We start from the raw sequence: 22817 nt of genomic DNA on the forward strand, positions 1-22817 counted from the left end.
CTGGCCATGCCTGATGCTCGTACAGGCTTGGTCTTAAGGCATGACACATTTCATTACAGATTCATGGTGTGTGGTGCAATAGAGATTGGTATCCTGGATTCTTCAAAGACTTGCACACCAAGAAAATATTTTGTGTTCCTTCTAATTTACTTTTAGCCTTATATTAAAACAGAAATTCCCTTAATTGTTTCTTTTCTGTTAGCAAACCAGCTAGATCATGTTATGTTATTGTCAAGTCTCCATTCCAGCATAACAGTTAGCATCTTTATGCGTAAGTGTCTATCACCGCCCCCGTGCTCCAAGCTCAACGCAGGGGTAATATCTGAAAGATCCTGCCTATATCTCGCCTATTAACTGTTTTGTAAGCAGGAGCTATCAAGGCTCAAGCAATGCCAATAATAAAACTCTCCCATTTTCAAGTCACTTTTCATCATAAAAGTGTTTTTAAATACGAGAACATTAGAGGAAGGAGAGCACTGCTCTCTTGCTCAGTCATAGTCTCTGCTAAATGACAAGTTGAAAGTTAAGTGTTTTCTTCTTTTGAAGTTATGTTGATTTTTTTCCTTTTTCCAGGTTTCAATCACAGTCGAAAAAGAATAAATTAATTGCTTTCCATGTAACTCTTAAGTGACCTAGAATTTCTTCCTCTTCCTGTTGACATTTTAGGCTGACAGACGTAGATCCAGATGAAATCCCTGGCCCAATAACCGACTAGCTTCTATTGCAGTTGCTAGCAGGGACAATGGAAGCTCAAACTAGGGTGGGTTCACTGAGACGTGATTTATACACTCAGAGATGTGGAGAGTTAGTGTTTATATTTCATCTGCTATGTACATTAATTAGAGCTAAAACTGCACCTGATTTAACATTTCATAGACGAGAAAACAATGATGGATCATACATAAGTGACTTTGTCAGAAGCACAGTCTAGTGGCACAGCTATAATGAAAAACCAGGTTCTTTGTGTATTGGCCAAATTATAGAAAAGAGGGTGGACAAAAGAGGCATCCTGAGAAGTTATTTCCAGTTATAAGATAAGTTCTGGGGATGTCATGTACAGTATGGTTACTGTAGTTAATAATACTGTATTGTATATCTAAAAGTTGCTACGAGAGTATATCTTAAAAGTTCTCATCACAGGAAAAAAAATTTGTAACTATGTGAGGTGATGGGTGTTAACTAAACTTATTGTGGTGATCATTTTGCAATATACACGTATATCAAATCATTATGTTGTACACCTAAAACTAATACAGTGTTATATATCAATTATATCTCAATAAAGCAGGGGAAAAAAGAAAACTCAATTTGATTTGATGATTAACTGTAAGAAAATTAGATATTTCTCCTCCCCGAGGTTTTCAATAAATGTAAACATATGAGTGAAAAAAAAAAGAAAATTCTTGAAATTCTCTGAACTTGCTTTATTTAGTTGAATAACCCAGACTTTCACATTTTGGGCCACTGGCTTCTCAGCATAACCTGGCACGATGATGTTTTTACATGTCTCTGAGATCCGTACCCTGAAGAACCTGTGAAATTTCCTCTTGAAAAGCCTTTGAAAACCATTCTAGGTGGACTCACTTCAAATCCCTGGTTTCATTTCTTAGGTTCTCACAATTTATACCTGGGTAAGCCTCAAGTATTTTGCTGGAGATACAGTGAGATAGAGGGGGTGCTGTCTTCCTTTGTATACTTTTATTTGTTTGCCTCTGTCATTTCAGACTGTAGTCCCTAAAGGATCCAGACTGGGCCTGCTTAACCCAGCTTTGGCTGTGCCTCTCTCATTGCCATGGCAGAGTTCAGGATAACCATCTGACAGTAACAGTGAACGGTGACAGCAGGCATCCAACTGCCCTGTTCAAGCCTCCATTCCTTTGGCATTTACACAAAGAGAAGAAGCACCAGGCTGACCTCCAAAGAAATCTACCAGAAGATTTGGTAAGTTGATACTAGTTCCTTGGTGACAATGAGGATGATGATGATGATGACGGCTAAATACTTAGGAGGCACTAAGGATTATATCAAGTGCTCCACACATTACCTCTAATCCTCTCAACCACTGTGTGAGCTAGGTTCTACTACTCCAATTTTGCAAATGAGAAAAAAAAGAGATTGACTGGCTGGCCCAAGGCCACTCAACACTAAAGAGGTGGAATCAGAATTCAAATCCAGATCAGGCTGAATGAAAAGTTGTTTTGTCAGGGCCGGCCTGGTGGCCTAGGGGCTGGGTTCACGCACTTCGCTTTGGTGGCCCAGGCTTCACAGGTTTGGATCCCGGGTGCAGACCTACGCACCACTCATCAAGCCATGCTGTGGTGGCATCCCACATGTAAAATGGAGGAAGATGGGCAAGGATGTTAGCTCAGGGCCCGTCTTCCTCAGCAAACAGGGGAAGATTGGCAATGGATGCTAGCTCAGGGCTAATCTTCCTCACCACACACACACAAAAAAGTTGTTTTTTCTTTAGCTTTATCTTTTCTTGTCCATTAAATCTACAAAGTCAAGATTAGGGGAGCTCTTGAATTTTGAAAAGCTGGAGAATCTTATTTTTGGAAAAGAGTTTATTGAGAAGGTAATTGCCTGTGACTACAGTGACAGATGCTATATAAATGGAGAGATTCATAGATAATGAGAGCGTATCTGAGACTGTGCCCAACTGCTAAGAGTCAACCTGACTCTCCTCCTCACATATTGCTAGGGCGAAGGGGGGAGCAGGTGACTATATCAATGAATAATGAGGTATCCTTAGATGCCCCAAGGCAGAGGGCTAAGAATCAATGTCTCTTGTACTCAGCAGATTGTAGGGCATTCATCTGCTGAGCAGTACAAAGCACAGAACAAAATCCTTATTATCAGTTTGAAGGTTGGCAAGATGACCCTCGGAAACACACAGGTTCCTACGGAGACATTCCTTTTAAGCTACTATATTAATGTTTCTCTCATCCATTCATCTATCTATCCATTCATTCATATACTCACTCATTCACTCATTCAAAAAAATTTACATAAGCAGTGTCTTAGACATGGGGACATGGGGTGTGTGTTTGTGTGTGTGTGTGTCAAGATGAATCAGATACAGAAACTGCTTCTAAGGAATTTACAGACTAGTATAGTTGTTTCTTCAACTTTAAAAAATATCTGTGGCCCCCCTACCCCCAACTCACCATAAAAATACACATTTTACACTGTGGTCTGGAATGCATATACACAACTAAAAGTTTCATAAAACAAAACATTTATCCTTAAAATCTATAATGTACTCTGATATTTTCTATTCTAGTCTACTCTAATACTCCAATTCAATGAAGACAGTATAGTTTGCTTGAGAAAATCATAGGCTGGTTCAGATAAAGCAGAGATTTACAGGTGTGTGTGTCCACATGTGCATGATTGTATGGAGTCAGCAGGGAAGAAACCAAGTAAAACTTTTTAGATGATGAGGTATTGAATTGGTCCTTGAAAGATACACAGGATGAAGAGATGAGTGGCATTCCAAGAAAAGGGGGCAGTATGCATGGTGGCAGGCAAGCAGAGAATTGAAACATGGGTTCATAAAGGTTCATGGGGGAAGTAAGATAGGTTTTAGCCAAGTCAAAGAGTGAAAGGGTGTGAAATGAAGGTTTTGAACAAGGGAACGAGATGTTCACAGTTATATTTAGGGAAGATTCATCAGACAGAATCAGAAGAGGAAGAATTGATGATAACCCCCTCACTCTTCCTCTTATCCACTTTGGGAACACCCTATCCTGCCATGGGAACTTCTGCCTGCACATAAGCCTCACAGAGTGAGCCTCAGTGCATGAGAAGCAAACTAAAAATTCTGCAGAAGACTTTGGCAGGATTATGGACTAAGAAAACCCCAAATCTCACATGCTATAAAGACTTGGAAATGCTGAATAGGATATAAGATTTCTTAAAAATACAGAAATGAGCTCACAAGAAAGGAAAAGGGAAGTGAAAAACAGGAAGATATGAGGTGACATACTGGCTGCATAGGGGGAAAACTATTGGTTCATTATCCTAGAGGCTTTTTTTGTTGTCCACTTGGGGACAGGAAACAAAGCTGTGAGTCTTGAGAGGTGGGACATTGGAAATAAGATGCTTATATAAAGGCTGGTCCTAAACAATAAAACAATGGACTAGGGCAAAATCTATCCACTGGCACAGGAAGATGAAAAGATATTCCAGTGGTCTCTGCTTGGGTTTTAGGTAAAAACAACAACAAAATCCTCCTCAAGAATTTGAAACCACAGGCTTAAGTCTTATGTGAGTTTGGAGTTTACATTTATACCACCTTCTAGGTGCAGAAACTCCCAAACTAAGAAATTAACATAATATTTGGCCTCAGACAGTGATAATTCTGGGGCAACAGAAAGGAGCACAAGCAAAACCATGTTGGAGGAACACTCCCACAATCATGCCTGCAAGAAGATTCACAGAAAAACAAGCCTCATTAAAGAATACACAAAGAAAAATTTCAAAGTACCTAAACAAACAATTCACCATAGGCAAGAGTTATCAAACACAATAAAAAGAAGTATAGGCCCCCAAATATTGATATAATAGAACAATAATCTAAAAAAGAACATAAAAAATGTATGTTCAAGGTGATTGAAGACAGAAAATAAAAATTGTAAAGTTAAGAAAGGAATAAAACAAACCTAAAAAAGCCCACCTAAACAGATTTTAAAAGAGAACCAAATAGCACTTCTAGAAATAAAAAATATAGTCATCAAAATTATAATTCTCGATGGGCAGGTTAAACAACAGATCAGACATAGCCCAAAAGAATTATTAAGCAATTGAAGATAGACCTGAGACTATTATTCAGAACGCAGTTGAGAGAGAAAAAGAGGTAAAAATAATAAAAGAAGAGTAAAAAGATGCAATATAGCACAGGAAGGTCCAATATACATCTAATAGGAGTGCCAGAAAGAGAGAGCAGGGTAAGTGAAGGAATGCCAATTTTCAAATAATTAACAGCTAAATACTTTCCAGAACTGATGAAAGACATAAACTCTCAATTCTGGAAGCATGAGAGTCTCAAACAGAAAAATACAAATAAATCCACACCCAAACACAATGATGTGAAACTGCAGAACACCGAAGACAAAGAGAAAAACCATAGAAGCAAACAGGGTAAAAAATAAATAATCCACAAAGGAATAACAAATCAACCAAAGACTTTTCAACAGCAATGACAGAGGCAACAGAGTGACATATATTGTCAGAAGTATTGAGGGAAAAAAAATGTCAACCTAGAATTCTATTCCAGCTGAACTATCACTGATAATTGAGAAAGAAATAAAGATCTTACATGAGTAGGATTGAGTGATTTACCATCCACTCACTCATACATAAAGAACTACAAAAAAATATATACTTTAGGAAGAAGAAAATTTAAACCAGAGGGAAGGAGTTGGAGGCAAGAAGGAAAAGCATCCATTATATTATTTTCTGTACTTTTTCGGCTTTAAAGTAAAAATGTAAGAAAGACACAGATGACCCAATTTAGCTTTTTAAAAACACTTTGCTGGGGAAAGGCAAAATAACGGCAAGACTGGACAAGAGCAAATGCTATCAAATGTCCCCTTGAAGCAACAAAAATAGAACAAAATTATTGACATAGATAAATATTAATAAATATGACTTGAGCATCTTTTGGGTACAAAGAACAATCCTGCTGAACAAGTGAAAGATTTTTACAAAGAAAAAAATCTAAAATTTGATTTTGGTAGAACATTTTTGTTTCCTGTTTTTTTTTTTCATTAAAGTTAGCTATTTAGATATTGGAAATTATAAGTAAAACTTTAAATTTAGTGTTTTATACATAATTGATCCTACATAGCCTGTTTAACTGGGGTAGAATTCTGAAGGATTTATTTAAAAATAAAACTGAAAAATACAGATTCTTGAGTAGCTCCATAAATAATAAATTGATACTTCCAAATTTTTGAAAACTCCTCTTGCCACTCCCATACAAGTTTTAATTATATTAAAGACAACAGAATACAAGTTTGTGATTTGATACAAACCCACGTTAATTTAAGTTCAGGCTTTTAAAGGATTCAATATCTTTCTAAACGAAGCTGACTCAGCAAGAGAAATAGTAAGGGACATTTATTGGAATTCCCTTTAAAGTACTATACATATGTCAGAAATAATACCTCTTGTTATGGCTACAGAACAAAACACCAAATGCACATTTGCAATTTTAGAATCAGGTAACAAGCTACAGAGTCTACTCACATTTATTGTCCCAGAAGTAAGCAAATTTAAGGACAAAAAATTACCAAGCATTTTTGAGCAGACAAGAAACAGATATAGCCCGGAAGCTTACAGCTCTGCCAAAAAATTACCAAGCATTTTTGAGCAGACAAGAAATGGAGATAGCCTGGAAGCTTACATCTCTGCCAAATAATACAAGGGAATAAATAGTCTCTTTTTATAAAAAGCAACAATACTAAAAACTGATTGAATACATTTCTTCAGCTAAAAACATAATGTCTTTCTACTTGGCCATCAGCATCTTGCAGACTCTCACCCTAGGCACACAATGAAAATTTGCTGATGAAGAGGACTTATACATTTTCTTTGCAGTTTTTCTTGTTTGGGGACATTTAAGTCTCACAGAAAGGAACAAACTCTCCACCTCTAATTAAAAGAATGCCATGGCACACGTTAGTTTTTCAGACACAATGCTTACTCCAGGAAGAAAAATGCTACCAAATGAATTCCAAGCTGAATAAAGATAAAAAAGTTAAACCCAAACTATTTTACTTCATAAATTCTTAAATAACAGTATTCAAACTATTATTTTGGAAGCAGGGATGGCACAAAAGGTGTCAGGGCCTAGCCTTCTAAGCATCTCTTTCAACTTTTGTACAACTTCCCAGTTCCTCGGAAAAATTCACCATGATACACAGTTTCAGAGAGCCCTGACCTGCCATTTTTGCACTTTTCTACAGTACAGGAGTGAAATGATTCTTCATTGTGCCCGACAAAGTTAATTCATATTATCGGGACCCACAAAATGAAGGCTGCCCCAGGGACCCGGCCCTCGTCACAAACCTACATCTAAGTCAGCCTGCACTTATGGGAAACATCTGTCAAAGAACCCTCCCATACACCAACCACAATCCTCCAACTCAGCTTTAGGTAGCCTCCCTTACCCTAGAAAACAGAACCTGCTAGCTTCATAAGGAAATCCCTGACCCCGGAGCATTCGTGCCGTTTCTGCCTTGCCTCTTCTAAGGCTCTATAAAACTGGCTCTTGCCCCCAAACCCCTGGGAACAGTGCTCCACTGCTTGTGAGGCCTGTACTTCCCCAATCCATGGACTGTTTTCTGTTGAATAACAGATGTCAAACTCGTTAGTAAACTGTTTCAGTTTTGTCTTTGACATGCTTTACCACTCTCTCTTCCTTAAACTCCCCCATGCCCTCTGGAACCCAGGCGGCTTCCCACCCTCCACCAGGGAGATGGAGTCTGGGCCATCCCAGCATGTCTCAAGGAGCTCAGAAGATCAGCACTGTTCTAGGCAATGGGTATGTGGGTACATGATTTTGAGCTGACTTGAGTTATAGGAGAGCCCTATGTTGTTTGTTTTAAGAAGTTAAAGAAAGTATCTTTACATGAAGATGATCTCGCAAAGACTAGCAATAGAGTGTAGAGTGGTTCAGAGGTGGGCTCTGAAGTCACCCAGCTTGAATTCAAACCAATACTGGGTGACCCTGGGCAATGACTTTACCCTTTCTGTGCCAAATTTTCCCATCTGTAAACGGGGATATAAATACTACAACCTCAGGTCACTGTGAAGATTAAAGGGGATAATAAATTAAGCACAGTACCTGGCACATAGTAACTACTCCAGAATGATCTGCTATTATTAGTAATAAGTGTAGTAGTAACATAAAAATATGAGTGTACTGTACTCGAGTTTAATTTAAATGTTTAAATCATTAAACATTTTGTGTTAAATTGCAAAACCAAGAAACATTTCCATAATAATAAATTAGAATTCACAAAGATAATCTCCATTGATCTAATACAAACGTTAAAATGCAAAGTTTGTAACTTTCAGGTAACCACACACTTAACAAATATTCTTGAATTTTGATTCCCAAACCTTAAGTTGTGATTCTTATAAAGGTCATTTTTAACAGATGATGTTGAGCATCATCTGTTACATATTTTGAGACTTGTGTTATAGGCTCAATAACATTACATTTAATTATTTAAGCTCTGATGCCGTAAAGCAAACCTCAGACTGTCTTCTCGTGCCCCAGTACCCTCACGGGAGGGACAAGGCCCTGCTTCATAGACAGAGCTGCGTCACTCTGAATTCCTTTCTTTTTCTCTTATTGTGTGTGGCCCCGCCAAGGTCAGAAAACAAGTAATCTGAACCTACCAAGTGGATTTTCTCCCTTCCTGAACAGTCCCTTTGAGATTCAGCCCTCTGTCTTTAAAGACCTTGTTAGGCAATTAACTGAAATCCGCCTTATTTTGTAGCAGAATCATCTGCAAAGAAAGATACCAATGTCCAAAGGCATTATCTGTCTAATAAGGGACCTACAGGTGAGTGAGTCAAGAATTCCCTCTCTTCCAGTTTTAGAAATCAACGTGGCATTTCTGAACGATTCACCAGAAAACTTCCTCGGACAATATGTCACTTAGACCTCATGTTCTCAAACTGGGAGTCCAGGAAGCCACCTGAAGAACAATAATTGTTTTTTCTAATTTACTTTATTTATTTATTTATTTTTCCCCCAAAGCCCCAGTAGATAGCTGTATGTCATAGTTGCACATCATTCTAGTTGCTGTATGTGGGACATGGCCTCAGCACGGCCGGAGAAGTGGTGCATTGGTGCGCGCCCGCGCACCCGGGATCCGAACCCAGGCCGCCAGTAGCGGAGTGCGCACTTAACTGCTAAGCCACAGGGCCAGCCCTCTAATTTACTTTAAAAATAGGACAAAAGATTTTGACCAAAGTATATATACATAGCGAGACTCTGAACACAGTTTTTCAATGATTAATCCTTCTTATTGCTAAATTATGCTTATTAGTCCTAAATGTAGTAGTGAAGCGTGCTACTGAATTGTATTTGCTGAGGATTGTCTTCAAGTCCTCAGTCTTCAATTTTTTCTTCTTAAATCAGGACACTTAACTATAATCTTTAAAAAATTATCTAAGGTATGAAAAAAAAACGTTTAGAAATTAGGGGAAAAGCAATTTATCCTTTCTTAGAGCTGTAAAGTCTACTATATTCAGTGTAAAGATGAATTTAAAAAGAAGTGGACTTCATGGCGCATACTCACCAGGGGTTCTGCCATAATGATGCGAATCTTGCGCTCAGCCTGAGTGGTGAAGTTGACAAATAAACTCTTGAGGACATATTCTCCTGGTTTGCTGTCTGGGTCCACATTGATGGGTAACATGGTTGGCGGCCCTTTCTCCCGTTGTGTGCCAGAAACAGGTGGAACCGGAGGCTTGATATAACCGTTGCCAACTGGAGAAGCTGAAAAATAGAATGGATATTCTTACTGGCTGAAAATAATGTCATAAATATTCAGATTGGCTGTGTTAAACCATAAATATATGGATATGAATCATATCAAGAATGCTAACACTTAATATCATAACCTAGCCTTATGCTTTAGGAATGGTGTCAGAATATAATTATTTTAATTACATTATGTTTGCATTATGCTATATTTGATAATCTTGAAATACTTCTGGTTACCACACTGCTTTAGGTAAATTACGTTGCAAGTACATAATACAGCTGATAAATCTTATGATACTTAAGATGTTTTTGACTTTTTTATGCTCCAGGGAAGTGGACTAAGAAAACGTATACAGAAAAAAAAAGGATTTCTTGTCTAGGTTTTCCTAATGGCCAGGAGCTCTCTGTCTTCTGTGCTTCACTCTAATAATGGAAAAGACTCTGGGGTCATCCTTTCCAGAAGTCTCCAAGAACCCATTTCCGGAAGCCCAGCTGGCTCTTGCTCCAGAAAGGGATGCACCTCTGGAGAGATAAAAGGCTCACGCAGTGCCTCATCTATGCCATCCAAGGTGTGGGTTTAACTTTTCTCTCTCATCATCCTTTGGTTCAAGCTGGGATGCCCCTCCTTGTCATTTATAAGATGTGCAGATTCCCTACTTGGATTAGATCTTGAAAAGAGGCAACTATTAGGGTCCCCGGCGAGTAGCCTCTATTCAGAATGCAACAAAGTCAGACAACTGTTTTAATTAGATAGTTAGAGAAAAAAATTGATTCATCAATGAAAATTTCATGTCTCTCTACTTTTTACTATGCTTTGACAAGTAAAATGCTAACATGGACTACCCCTTTCACCTAAGTATTTTTAAGATGGTCAGTTATCAATATCCAATGAAAGAAATATTAAGAGTAAGTGGGCTTAGCAGAGAGGCATCAGGAATGCTGAGGACAGGATAATAATAAAGTAGACTTTTAAAAGGAAGACTACATAGTTTTAGGTGACTGGATACAGAGATTAAGGAAAAGAGTAAAGAAAAAAGTGGACTTCCAGTTTGGACACTGGTTTGGATATCAAGAGAATGGTGGTGTGTCGTTGATAATAAAGGAGGAATAAAGTTCTCCTTGAAAGCTGAACACTCTTTTTAAACTACAAATAAAGTCAAGGCTTCTCTTACCTTCTTTCTATGCCTTGCCAAATTCTGAGGAAGCCATGCTAAAGTTTTATTTACTTTACTGAACTATAAACATGTCCTCATGTTATGTTGTAGATTTTCCCTCATCTTTCCTGCCCCTCCTAATGTTCGCTCCTCTCTGATTCGCTTAACCTGCCAGACAGTTGAAGGGTCCCTTACATCTGGAGGGTCTTCCTGTATCTCAACTATCACTAAACCTTAAGAATATGGCCTCTCCAGTTATAAACATAAAGTAAAATTGTTGTATATTATTGATTTCCTCTCAATTCTCATTAGCTCCATCCTAGTCTAGGCCTTTGGAAACCTACAGCTAGATTACTGTAACAGCCCTTTTGCTGACTTTATTTCATCCAGTTCACAGGCCAAACTAATCTTTCTTTAGCATGGCTTTAATCATAACACTATTCTGCTCAAACTTTTCAACAGCTCTCAATTATCATCATCAAGCCTCAAACACACGGCCTGGTTTTGACCACCTTCAGTAGTTTGCCCCCATCCTGCGCCCAAGGCATGCTGATGCTCTGGCTGGCCCTGAAACACACTATTCTCATTTATGCCTTCCTTCTTTCTCTCCTATTGCTCCTTTCCACTTTTCTCTGCTCACCTAACCCTCCTGGCCTTTCAAAACCACTTCTAGTCCTATCTCCATGAAACCTACCTCCACCAGGCCAATCCTCCTTGGTAAGTTTTATTACAAGATTAAACATTCAACTCACACTGTTTGGCATTTTGCTTTGTCTTGTACATCTTACATCACCCAAGGAAGACTCAACAGATAGTTGTCAAGTGAATTATCAGTTGGTCACATGGTTTTGCTGAGGATTAGCCCTGTCATTGAATCATATACTCTTCTAACTGTATCCTCTAACAAGACTGTAGCCTCCCAGATCTAATACAGAGTTCTTCATGCAGATAATACTCAAAACAATCTCCTTAAATAACTAACTAAAATGACATCTTATTTTATTTCTATGTGTCTTGAAGTGATTCATAGGGAGGGAACTCTACGAGAAGAATCAGTAGTCAGAGTCTTTAAAGGAACAGGGTGTGGTATTTGCAATGAAGAGCCTTTAATTAAACGGCACTCCAAGCAGCTTACTAAAAGGTACTATTTATTCTACAGGGGCATATTCAAAATCAGGTGATGCAAATGAAGCCCTGGCCACTCCTCTGCTTTGCCTCTGACTCTCCCTGCAGGCACCTAGTAGAAGTAGGAAACCTCCCCACTTGAACTACAGAGGACATAAGATCTGTACTAGATATCTTCATGTGTATCAAAGGCATTCATGCCATAGGACTGGAGACTGGAATATAAATCAAAAAAGTCTACGTAGAGGACAACTTTTTATTATCTTTAGTTTTCCACAGGATTTAATCAATTCCTAGATGATGGCAATAATCAGGTGGATGTAATACATAATTGCAAGACCAGATCCATAATTATAAGACTCTGGGGCCTAAAAGTCATAACTGTAGTGAGAGAACTTTCATAAGAGTGATCTCTGGCAGTCCTCCTGCAAAGCTGCATTTCGAACCCATAGCTGAAATCCAGATACCAGAATGCCTCTCAGACAAATCTTCCATTTAAAAGACCAAAGTACCAACTCACTACTATCATAAAAAATGCTATCCACCTGAACTTCAAAGCCAGACATCTTTGTGAGTGCAAAAGTCTGTGTCTTAGGGAGGTGGAACTGTCCTAGCCCAGCGGAGCCCTGTGCCAGAGCTGAAAGTGATTCAAGGGGAGGGTGCCCATGATTCCAGTTTCAAACAGATCAGTTGAGCAGATGAATATGCAGTGAAACTGAACGGGGTAAGTGTCCTTGAACTAGACTCACTCCCAAGTTTTAGTAATCCCTCTTCATCCTACTATAATAAATTCATAACAAATCTTGGCCTTTTGTCAGAATAATTTTCAAAAAGAAACATACGACATGGTCCCTTTCTGTAACTCAGTTACGTGGTGACAATATAACTGAGAACCAGGAAATATACGTTCCCTGGTAGTCAAAATTGAGTCACAAAGTCCATATTAGTCTAAACATTAGAACATTACCATTAGAAAAAAATTGTCAGACCTTCCCTCAGCACTTGCTTGCTCTTAATCTACACATAATTAAGATCAATTGTCTAGTTTCTAAATTCACAATTCTCTGGAAACAGAAAATTATAAAGGAAAGGTGTAACTTCTAGGGCAGAAATACTAATAGCAAAAGAAGGAAAAAAAAATGGCATAACTCTAAAAAGCCACCAGAACTGAAAAATGCAGTTGCCTGAAGCCATTTAGTACAGAGCCACAGGACCTGATATTCTCACAGGCTTAGGGGCATCAATATCTCCATCCAGCATGTTATCATAATTAATGTTCATGATGATGACCCTGAGTCCCATAGAAAGGTTAAAATGAGTTTGATGTATAGTCCTGTATTTGAGAAGTTTGAAAAAAGAGTGAAAGAAATTTCCAAAAAGTTTCCATTTCAAAAAAGTTTTGGTGTATAACAAGGTAAACTCACCATTCCTAAAAATTTAGCTCTCAAGAATTAAATCTATTTCTTCACAGGTCTGATTTTTTAACTGAAATTTATTTTTGACTGAAACAGACAAACAAACCACCAATTCATTAACAGCCATGCTTAGGCCCCATTTTCCTGCTCTGCAAATTTAGGCAACTACTGTTGAGTGCTTTCCCAGCTCTCTCTCCAGCCCGGCAAGCAAGTCCCCCACCCTTCAGGGTCCAGGTCACTATCCCCTCCTCCACCTGGCTAGGCTGAGCCCTGCCCTCCACAGGCTTTGCCTGACATTGCCACCCAGCTGCTCCTGGGGACCAGCTTCCTCTTACTGTCTGGCCTCTGGAAATACGGACCCCTTATGACGAAAGGGCGCCGACAGCTCATCATTATCTTATCTTCCCCATATCTCATCTAAATATATGTAGAAGGAAAAATTTAATTTGTTGGATTAAAAAACTTCTCCCATTTCAATTTCTTGCAAGTGATGAATTTTTTAGCTTCAATCTATTGGCCTTATCCCCTCTCCTTTCCTGCTTCAGCTCATCTTTCTATTTTCACACAACAGCTCAATTTCCCTAGAAAATTACTCAAATCTGTGCTTCTGGGAGTATGCGGGGAGCTGAGGTGGGTTGAGAAGGGCATCACTTTCACATATTAAAGTCTCTAATTATTGAATCTTTTTGAAATTTGCTTTCTCTTTATATTTTCTCATTTACATTTTAATCTTGGATTAAATATGTCCTAATTTTTCTCCATTGCCTTCTTTTATCTTAAGTGGGTTTTGTGGATGTTGTTTTACTATTTTTATTCTAAATCCTATTTCTATTTCGTTCTGCTGAATGGCTTCAGGAGGTGTTTTCCCTCTTTCACTGGGTCTCTATTTCTTATATCAAGCAGGGTTCATTCTTTAATTTCCTTTGGGCTTCTGGGTCCCATTCGTTTCCTCTTTATTAGATCTATTTCTGACCTCAAGTGATGCTCTTTTGAACAAGACTCTTTTTTTCCTATTTCACTGACTAATACTTTAATTCTCAGGCTGGCTGCTCTTAGCTGGCTAAGGTCTTCAGCACAATTTCCTTAAGTTACTAACATTTCTAGGAATTACTAACCTCCTAACTGCAGCACCAATACAAACACTCCCACAACTCATAGTTCAGCCACATTTTTATTATGACACTGAAAGGAAAGGAAATGCTATAATGATTCTCCTCATACAAGAGCCCTAGAGGTTAAAAGGGGCAACATATGTTACAGAAAAGCAGTTGGTTTTCTCAGTCAGATTTTCAGAGAAGTTAATACCATCGCTCATTATAGGCTATCATTCACTCATTCCTTTCAACCAATATTTATTGAATGTATAAATTCCGGTACTATTCTAGGCACTGGGAAGATAGCAGTGAACAGAACAGATGGTTCCTGCCCTCATTGAGTTTACAGTTTACTGAGGCGGGGTCACATAATCAGCAATTTCATGTGTGTGTATACACACACACACACACACACACACACAATATGTCAGACTGCAACACATTCTAAAAAAAAAAAACAGGAAATTAAACAGAGTGAGTGTATATAGGAGCTTGCTCTTCTTTATCTGCCCGAAGGCATTCAGATGTCAAAGCTTGGAACTGCTGTGGAGAGCAATGAAGGCTGTGTACATTCTTGGAGTCTAAGAAAATCCAGACACACTTGGCTTGAGCAGGATCTGCTTTTCCGATCCATCCGTTTGGCCTGCCCGTATCTGTGTCAGTTCTGGTTGGAAATCAGAATTTTAACCAGCCTGTAAAGGGCATGAGTCAAAATGCCCATTGGACACACAGCTTCTCCGCCGCCCTTCACAAAGTACATGACTCAGAAGAGGAGGACAGCTTTGCCTGCTTTCCACCAGCTTACCGAGACGGACAAGCACACAGCCCGTTTTTCAAAACACTCAATGCTTTTTCTGTTGTTTTCATTACTGGAATCACACTCCAAGCATCTGAAATAAAAAATAGTTTCCTTTTTTTTTGAAGTGCCCCTGAGATTATATGTGGTAACTGTTCAAACTAGCTACTCCTCCTAGAAACAGAGGCCCATTTAAACAACTTTACTCTCTAGCGCTCAACATAACCTTATCTTTCAACACAGGAGTAAATTTACTAGATTTCTTTATTCATAGTTGGATGTAAGTTATTCTTTCTGCCAGTTCTCAGTGCTGCATTCATTTTGCAGGTTCTGAGGGCAAACCCCTTTAGCAATTAAGAGCTGGGCTCCTTCTTTAGAACCATGCTTCCCCCGACAATCCCTCCTTTCCCGTAAGACTTATTGCGTTTTCTGGCATTACAGGAACATTTCATAAAACATAAACCAAGGATGACGCAGCTACTGTGAGGACGTGTCACACTGGGTATAGAACAATAATAAATTGTCCACTAATGCATTTATGAGGGTGCTTAAGAAATGGCATTTTAAAAGGTACTGCAAATACTCAAAATGACCAGAAACCCTGAAAGCCATGTAAAATAAATTAGGATAAAAAGAAAAAAACACTCCAAGTATAATAGGAAGAATTATTTTCCTCTGAAGAGTATTATTAAGAAATGGAAAATGTTGGGATAAGAAGAAACGATTAGTTTGAGCAACAGAAAAACATTTCTTAACAAAGAGATGGATGATTCCTAAATAATTTTATATACTTAAAGGTAAGTCAAAAAGAGAATACCAGGTAAAAATACTCAAAAATAATTTTTTTTTTTAATGAGGAAGATCAGCCCGGAGCTAACATCCATGCCAATCCTTCTCTCTTTGCTCAGGAAGACTGGCTCTGAGCTAACATCTATTGCCAATCCTCCTCCTTTTTTTCCCTTTTTCTCTCCAAAGCCCCAGTAGATAGCTGCATGTCACAGTTGCACATCCTTCTAGTTGCTGTATGTGGGACGCCGCCACAGCATGGCCGGACAAGCGGTGCATCAGTGCACGCCCGGGATCCGAACCCGGGCCGCCAGTAGTGGAGCGCGCGCACTTAACCACTAAGCCACGGGGCCGGCCCCCAAAATAATTTTTGCCTTGGAATAAAAATATATTCAATGACATGTTAAGTTATGCTTAATTAATTTCCATAAAATTCTGATAATGTGAAATGTTCCTCCCATTTTTGTTGATTAGATATATTCCTCCTTTCTCTTACACTATTTAGTTCTCTTAATCCTATAGTTCTCAAATTGTGTTCCTTCAAGTTTCAGGGTCCACAAGATATCTCTAGGATAATTAATATTTTTAATCCACAAAAATAATCCTAGAAGACCAGACAATTTCCCTTTTGCAGATAAGACCATATAGCTTCAGAGAAGTTAAGTGACTTGCTCAAGGACAAAGAGTGGTCAACTCGAGATCCGAATCCATTTCTGTCTGACAACAGATCTTGTGAGCTTTCCGTATTAGCCTGTTGTTCAGAACAAACCATGATGAAGACTGAATAAAATAATTCCTCTTTCCCACAGGTCTTACCCTGGTATAAGCTAGTTTTGGGACTTCAGTAGATGACGAAATAAAATATAAATGTTGTGATTTAGAGAAAGAGGCTTCCTATAGAATAGTGTAGTTGGTTATTTTCTAGAAAGACTAAAATAACCTCCAGCCATGGAGGTCCCTCCTAACAGGTTGTTTGCCCTCTTGAACTCGAATGCATCTTTTTGCCAATAGAGGGGCTTTGAGAAAGGCTAGGAGTACAAAAAAGAGTCAAGAATTGAAGACCCATAAAAATATCTGAAACCTGATTAATGACACAACTTAGAAAGGTCTAGAGATTATTCTTTCCCAGATATACTGATGATATAACCTTTAACTGGTTGTTATCCTAACAAGGAACAAGTGAACTTGAAGGTACCATGTTCTGTGTTTACTTCAATCGGGGACTCGCAAAACCATTTTTATCTTTGGTCTCCCAAAGACTGAATACCTCGGAGAGAGTGAAGTAGTTCACTAAACAGAGAGTAAGCATCAAGTCACTGCCCTGTTTTCTTTTCTCTCTTCCTTTGCCTTCCAGTATTTGATCTTAGAGAAATGACAGTAACACTTCAGTGATTTCCTTTATAAATGTCTGTCACCTGCTAAGATGCAATTATGTGGACTTTCTCCCGATTTTCAAAGTAGGCACTGTCATCAGAGCCTGAAAGAATGTCTGCCAAGATCTGTGAGCAAAGGAAGATGAAGTTACATTGACATTTCAAGGTCCTTTCTCACCAAAAGGAGATCAAATAACCTGCTAGAGGCAGGATAATCCAGAATTTCAACTTCCTTCTTCTCCCCAGCAGAACAGACTGCTCTCATTCCTGTGTCCCTCGCTGGCCATCCTTTCTTCCATCTTCTCTCATTTTCTCCCCTTTCTATTTTCTTCCTCTTTTGGCTTATTCGATGCAGCAAAATCTCACTAATTTGAAATCAATTAATTCAAAATTTGTGAGAAATTGGACAAGGCCTTGTATTTTTTTTTTTTTTTTGAGGAAGATTACACCTGAACTAACATCTGTTGCCAATCCTCCTCTTTTTGCTGAGGAAGACTGGCCCTGAGCTAACATCTATGCCCATCCTCCTCTAGCTTATATGGGACGCCGCCACAGCATGGCTTTAATAAGCAGTGCGTAAGTCCGCGCCTGGGATCCGAACCTGTGAACCCCGGGCCACCAGAAGTGGAGCGCACGAACCTAACCATTAGGCCACCAGGCCGGCCCCCAGGCCTTGTATTTTCTAACGTTAACTTGGAAAAAGATTTGCTGACTCACAATGTGAATCAGTGGTGCTCAGAATCTTTGTACTTCAGATTCACCTGGAAGGCTGGGCTCTACCTGACACAGTGGGTCTTGGGTGGGGCTCGATAATTTGCATTTCTAACCAGTCCCCAGGTTATGCCAATGCTGCTGGCCCGGGGAACATACTCTGACACCTCTGATGTAAATAAACAGGAAAGCAAAGGGGACCAATTAACCCAGTAGTCAAAATTGTTTTTAATTTAACTTGCCTATTGCAAAACTGATATGCTCCATTAACATCAGCTAAGTTAATGCTTTGTAGGCAAAGCAGAAAGAGCCTTGAACAGGGACCTGGTGTAGCTCTGCGTGACCTTGGGGGAGGAACTTGCACCAGCTGGGCTTCAGTTTCTTTATCTGTTATTCTTAGAGAGGCTACGGCAGGCTGTCCTTTCTAGCTCCAGTATTCCATAATTGTATAAAAATTTACGTTGAAAATGCATGAAAACATCACTTATTCAAAACTCTCACAATTCAAACACTTAATAATTAATACTTGCCTTACCTTGAATTAATATGAATTAGTGAGATTCTATCGTCTATCCTCTCTACAGAGGAAAGCTTCACAAATAATCCTGACCCTTCCAGTTACACCTCCACTTCCTCTCCGGTTCCACTCACCTCTCGGAGACTGGAAACTCCCTACGCTACAGGTGGACACATGAGAAGCCTGTCTTTACTCCTAGCTGTAAACTCAAGATTTGTGTTAACATTTTTTTTTTTTACACATTATGTACTGGAAATCTGCCTTTCACAAAACCCTGTTGCTAGGCCTAGTGACGGACAGAGTCAGCACCTCTATTCTGGGACATTGATTAGACAGATATTATGGAATAGATGGCATTTCACCCAGTCTTAAAGGACAAATAGGATTCTGACAGGTAGAGATGAGAATGGGGCAACCTAGGCAGAGGGAACATCTTGGTAGGTGCATGGATGCATCTGTTAAGAGTCTCTCCTCACTCTCTCACCACACATCCCTATCTTAGTATATATGTTCAAACTCTGTGTTCACCAAGGTCCTGTAAAGTCCTCAAGAACAGGACTACATCTAGTCTGTATCCCAAGCACTTAGCACAGTGCCTCACATAATTAATTAAACAATTGTGCTTACTTAATATCTGTTGAACTGAACCCATCTGATTCTACAATACAGTCTTTGTGTGAATGAAAGAATTAAACAAGAATATATATGAAAAACTTAATAAACTCTTAAGTCCTACAAAAATGTAGGTTTTTAATTCTTATTATTAGAATTAAGGTCTTGAATGACAAGCTAATGAGTTTGGACTTTACTTGGAGGACAATTGGGAGCTAGCAGGTTTCTGGGAAGAATGTTGATCTGATGTTGTTGTGTAGGATGGGCTAAAAAGGGGCTGTTTGAGCGACAATACAAATTAAAGACCACTGTACCTACCATGAGAAAAATAATGAAGGTAGCAACCTGGACAGGGCCTAGTGGAACAGGAAGGAAGATCCTACATCTTACACAGATGGATCTGAAATCCTGTCACATCACCCTTTCCCAATAAAGAAACCACGCAAGATATGTTTCCTGGTGAGATGTTACAATGATTAAGGTGCTTAAGAGCGTTTTTTAGAATACTGACTCTAGAAGCTTTCTCAAAATTCCCTACCTGTGGCAGGATATTTGTCAGTGTTCTTGTAGGCAAGCACTGAAAACTGTTAGCTCTGTATTCTTGGGAATGTCTGAGGGGCTTTCAGTCTCCCAGCACTAGAACACTAATGACTTTGGCAGTGTGGCAGAGAGGGAATTGTATCTTGCCCTATGTCTGTGTTTATCAAGTTTTTAAAACATTAGAGCTAATGCCCATTTACAAGAAACGATGGGCGTATAGGAACAAGTTAAAGAATTACATCCATTCTATAAGAAAACTGCATCAATTTCTACAAGTCAATGGAAGAGATAAAAATGGGTAGGATGATTAAAGGAGACTTAGGATAAAGAACAACCAAATGTAATGTGTGGATCTTGTTTGATTCTTGATTTAAGCAAACTAACTGTTAAAAGACTCTTTTTAAATGACAAGCAAAGCAATTTGAATATGGACTGGATATTAGGTGATACCAAAGAATTATGGTCGACTTTGTTAGGTATGATAATAGCATTGTGGGTAGGTAAGAAAATATCCATACTTTCTAGAATGCATGCTGATTATATGGAGTTTAATGAAATGATGCCCAAATTGGATTCAAAATACTTTAACAAAGACAAAAAAGGTATAAATGAAGCAAACATGACTAAATCTTGATAACTGTTGAATCTGAATGAGGTACTGTATACTGTACTATTCTTTCTCCTTTCGAGTTTGAAAAATTTCATAATAAAACATTTTTTTTAAAGATAAGGCTCATTTGTAAAGTTTCCTACATCTTATGATGGCAATAATGAAGGAATGATATCTGAGGACCTCAATTAAAAAAAAATAAATTATTATATAGAAAAATTGAACACCATCTACAATCCAGGTTTGATCACATAGGTCTGAATGTTCACTAAGATTTCAAGTCCAATTACATCCTTGCACATTAACTAAATGTGTTGGACTGAATGGTGTGGATCTTGGAGCATTTACACTTAGAACACACAGCAAAGATGAACACAGGTGGAATGTCATTTACATAGGCATCCTTTATCATACTTATGTTACAATATAGTTTGAATCTTTCCAGAAATATTTTTGTCTCAAAAGACGGAGTGAGATTTTAATCAATTCACTAAATAACAAATTTTCACTGAGGCCGTCATACGCATAAGGTACTCTGAAAAGTTCTGTGGGGAATACAAAGATAAATTTAAAAAGGTAATTTGAAAGATTTTTAAAATTTACTACATTCAGCCACAAGATGCCGCAAGGCAGCGTCAGGCTTAATAGCCAAGGGAAGAGCACATGAATTTAGGAGAGCATTCATTAATTTGCTCATTTATTCAGTCATCAAACATCTACTGAAGGCCCACTCTACTCCAAGCATTGTGCTAGCTGCTGGCAGAGCGAGCTGGGCACGACTCCTGTCCTCACACAGCTGACAGTACGCAGGGGAGACAGGCATTATGTAACAAACATACCCAGAATGTAATTACTAAATGGGAAGTGCTATGAAGGCTGCTGCAGGAGAGAAAAAGGGGAGACATATCTGTGATTGTGGGGTCTTGGCAGGACTCTCTGGGATGGTGACATTGAAGTTGACACCTAGAAATAACTGAGGATAGATACAGTCAGTGAAGGCTTCAAGGCAGAAGAGAACGGGGGTATGGAGGTTGTAGGGATTATATAAGTGGAGGGAAAAGGACACTTCACGGCAGCACACTGGCTCACTTCCTTCTGGTTTTATCAGATGCTATTCTGGCCAGCCACTCCTCGGTACTTCCCTCTGCTGAGAGCCTCTATCCCCTTTACCGAGCTTTACCCGCCTGCAGAGTGCTGGCTGCCTCTTGATATATGATGACATATAGTTTTCTGTCTCTCTCACTACACTTAAGTGCAATAAGGGCAAGGAATTTGTTTTATTCCTCTTGTATCCTCACCTTCTAGCTTAATACCCAATACTCAATAAATACCTGTTGCATTAAGGAGTAAGGAAGTGTTAAGATTTATAAGGTCATGAACTGTCCCCTACATTCAACTCTACATTCAACCCAAGACTCACATCAAGCCTACGGAGAGAGCTATTTCTGCAACCAAGCAGGACGCTGACAAATAATGCACCAAAATGCCCAGGAGTAGACTATTACATCAAGGACGACAGCATGTCATTTCAGTAGAGAACTTGACTAATAGTGTGTGGAGAATGCCTGGCTTATGAAATCTTTACAGCAGAGTTTGTCAAAGAGCAGGCTGTGACCCGTTGCTTCATCAGGAAACCAATTTAGTGTGTGCTGACCAGCGTGATTTCGACGAATTAGGATAGAAAACCATAGAACAGAAAATAGCAGAGTGATGGCACCGTGCACAGTAAAGGCAAGCACTGTTTCACAAAACTTTTGTTTTCAGTCTCTGTCTATGTCTACAGATATATGTGTGTGTATGCTCTGGGTCACAGTGCAAAGTGTGTTTCTCACTGTGGGTCATGGTCAAAAAGGCTCTAGAGGCTGCGGGAACAGCAGTCACTTGCAGACCGTTATCTGGACGTTGGACTGAGGCCTACCAAAAAACACAAATCCAGCTTCTTGACCTATTTTATTAGAACTATATTTAAGCCAGACATCAAGGGCAAGAGAAAAACAGTTTTTGAACACAAGTTTTTGCAGCTGCATTAGTGGGCGCATTACACGGGGACCCAACCTAAAGGGGCCATGAGGACAGTGCAGACTGGCTGTGTGGGGACTGCCACCAGAGAGCAGTGCCAGAAGCTGCCATATTTTAACCAATAAAGGTCACAAACCGAAGTTTTAGTTATTCCTCTCCAGGATCCCCTTGGAGATTATATGATGAGGGGAGTGACTTGAAGGAGAGTCTAGTCCTACATATATCTTTGTTAATATGATATATATTATATCATCAGATAATATACATACACACAGCTACAATATACGTTGCAATATGCATTATATTATAAAACATATACATACACATATGTATACAATAATATACATATGTATATAATAAGGATGCTGTGCATACACATTATACAATATATATGATGACACAAGATACATTTCCAACATCTATAGCGAGGGAAGGACTTCCAGTGCGGGGTATGCAATAGAAGCTCAATAAACATTTGTTAAATGAATTAACTGAATAACTGAAATCCTTTATAGTCTAGTTAGTTTTTTATTTTGTCAACATCAAAATATTTATTA

At 38.9% G+C, this 22817-nt stretch overlaps 1 protein-coding gene across 5 annotated transcripts in view; it reads right to left on the minus strand.

The window, feature by feature from the left end:
• The window catches only part of FRY (FRY microtubule binding protein), a 316921-nt gene that overhangs the window by 188074 nt on the left and 106030 nt on the right, over window positions 1-22817 (minus strand). For all 5 annotated transcript variants that reach the window (XM_087436226.1, XM_087436225.1, XM_014791263.2 and 2 more), the window contains exon 2: window positions 9321-9520. In XM_087436226.1, the coding sequence (XP_087292352.1) occupies window positions 9321-9520 (200 nt within the window). The remainder of the gene's footprint in view (window positions 1-9320; window positions 9521-22817) is intronic.

The sequence above is a fragment of the Ceratotherium simum genome, chromosome 10 (genome assembly GCF_057802395.1).
Source record: "Ceratotherium simum simum isolate JZ-2026a chromosome 10, ASM5780239v1, whole genome shotgun sequence".
Taxonomy (NCBI): Eukaryota; Metazoa; Chordata; class Mammalia; order Perissodactyla; family Rhinocerotidae; genus Ceratotherium; species Ceratotherium simum.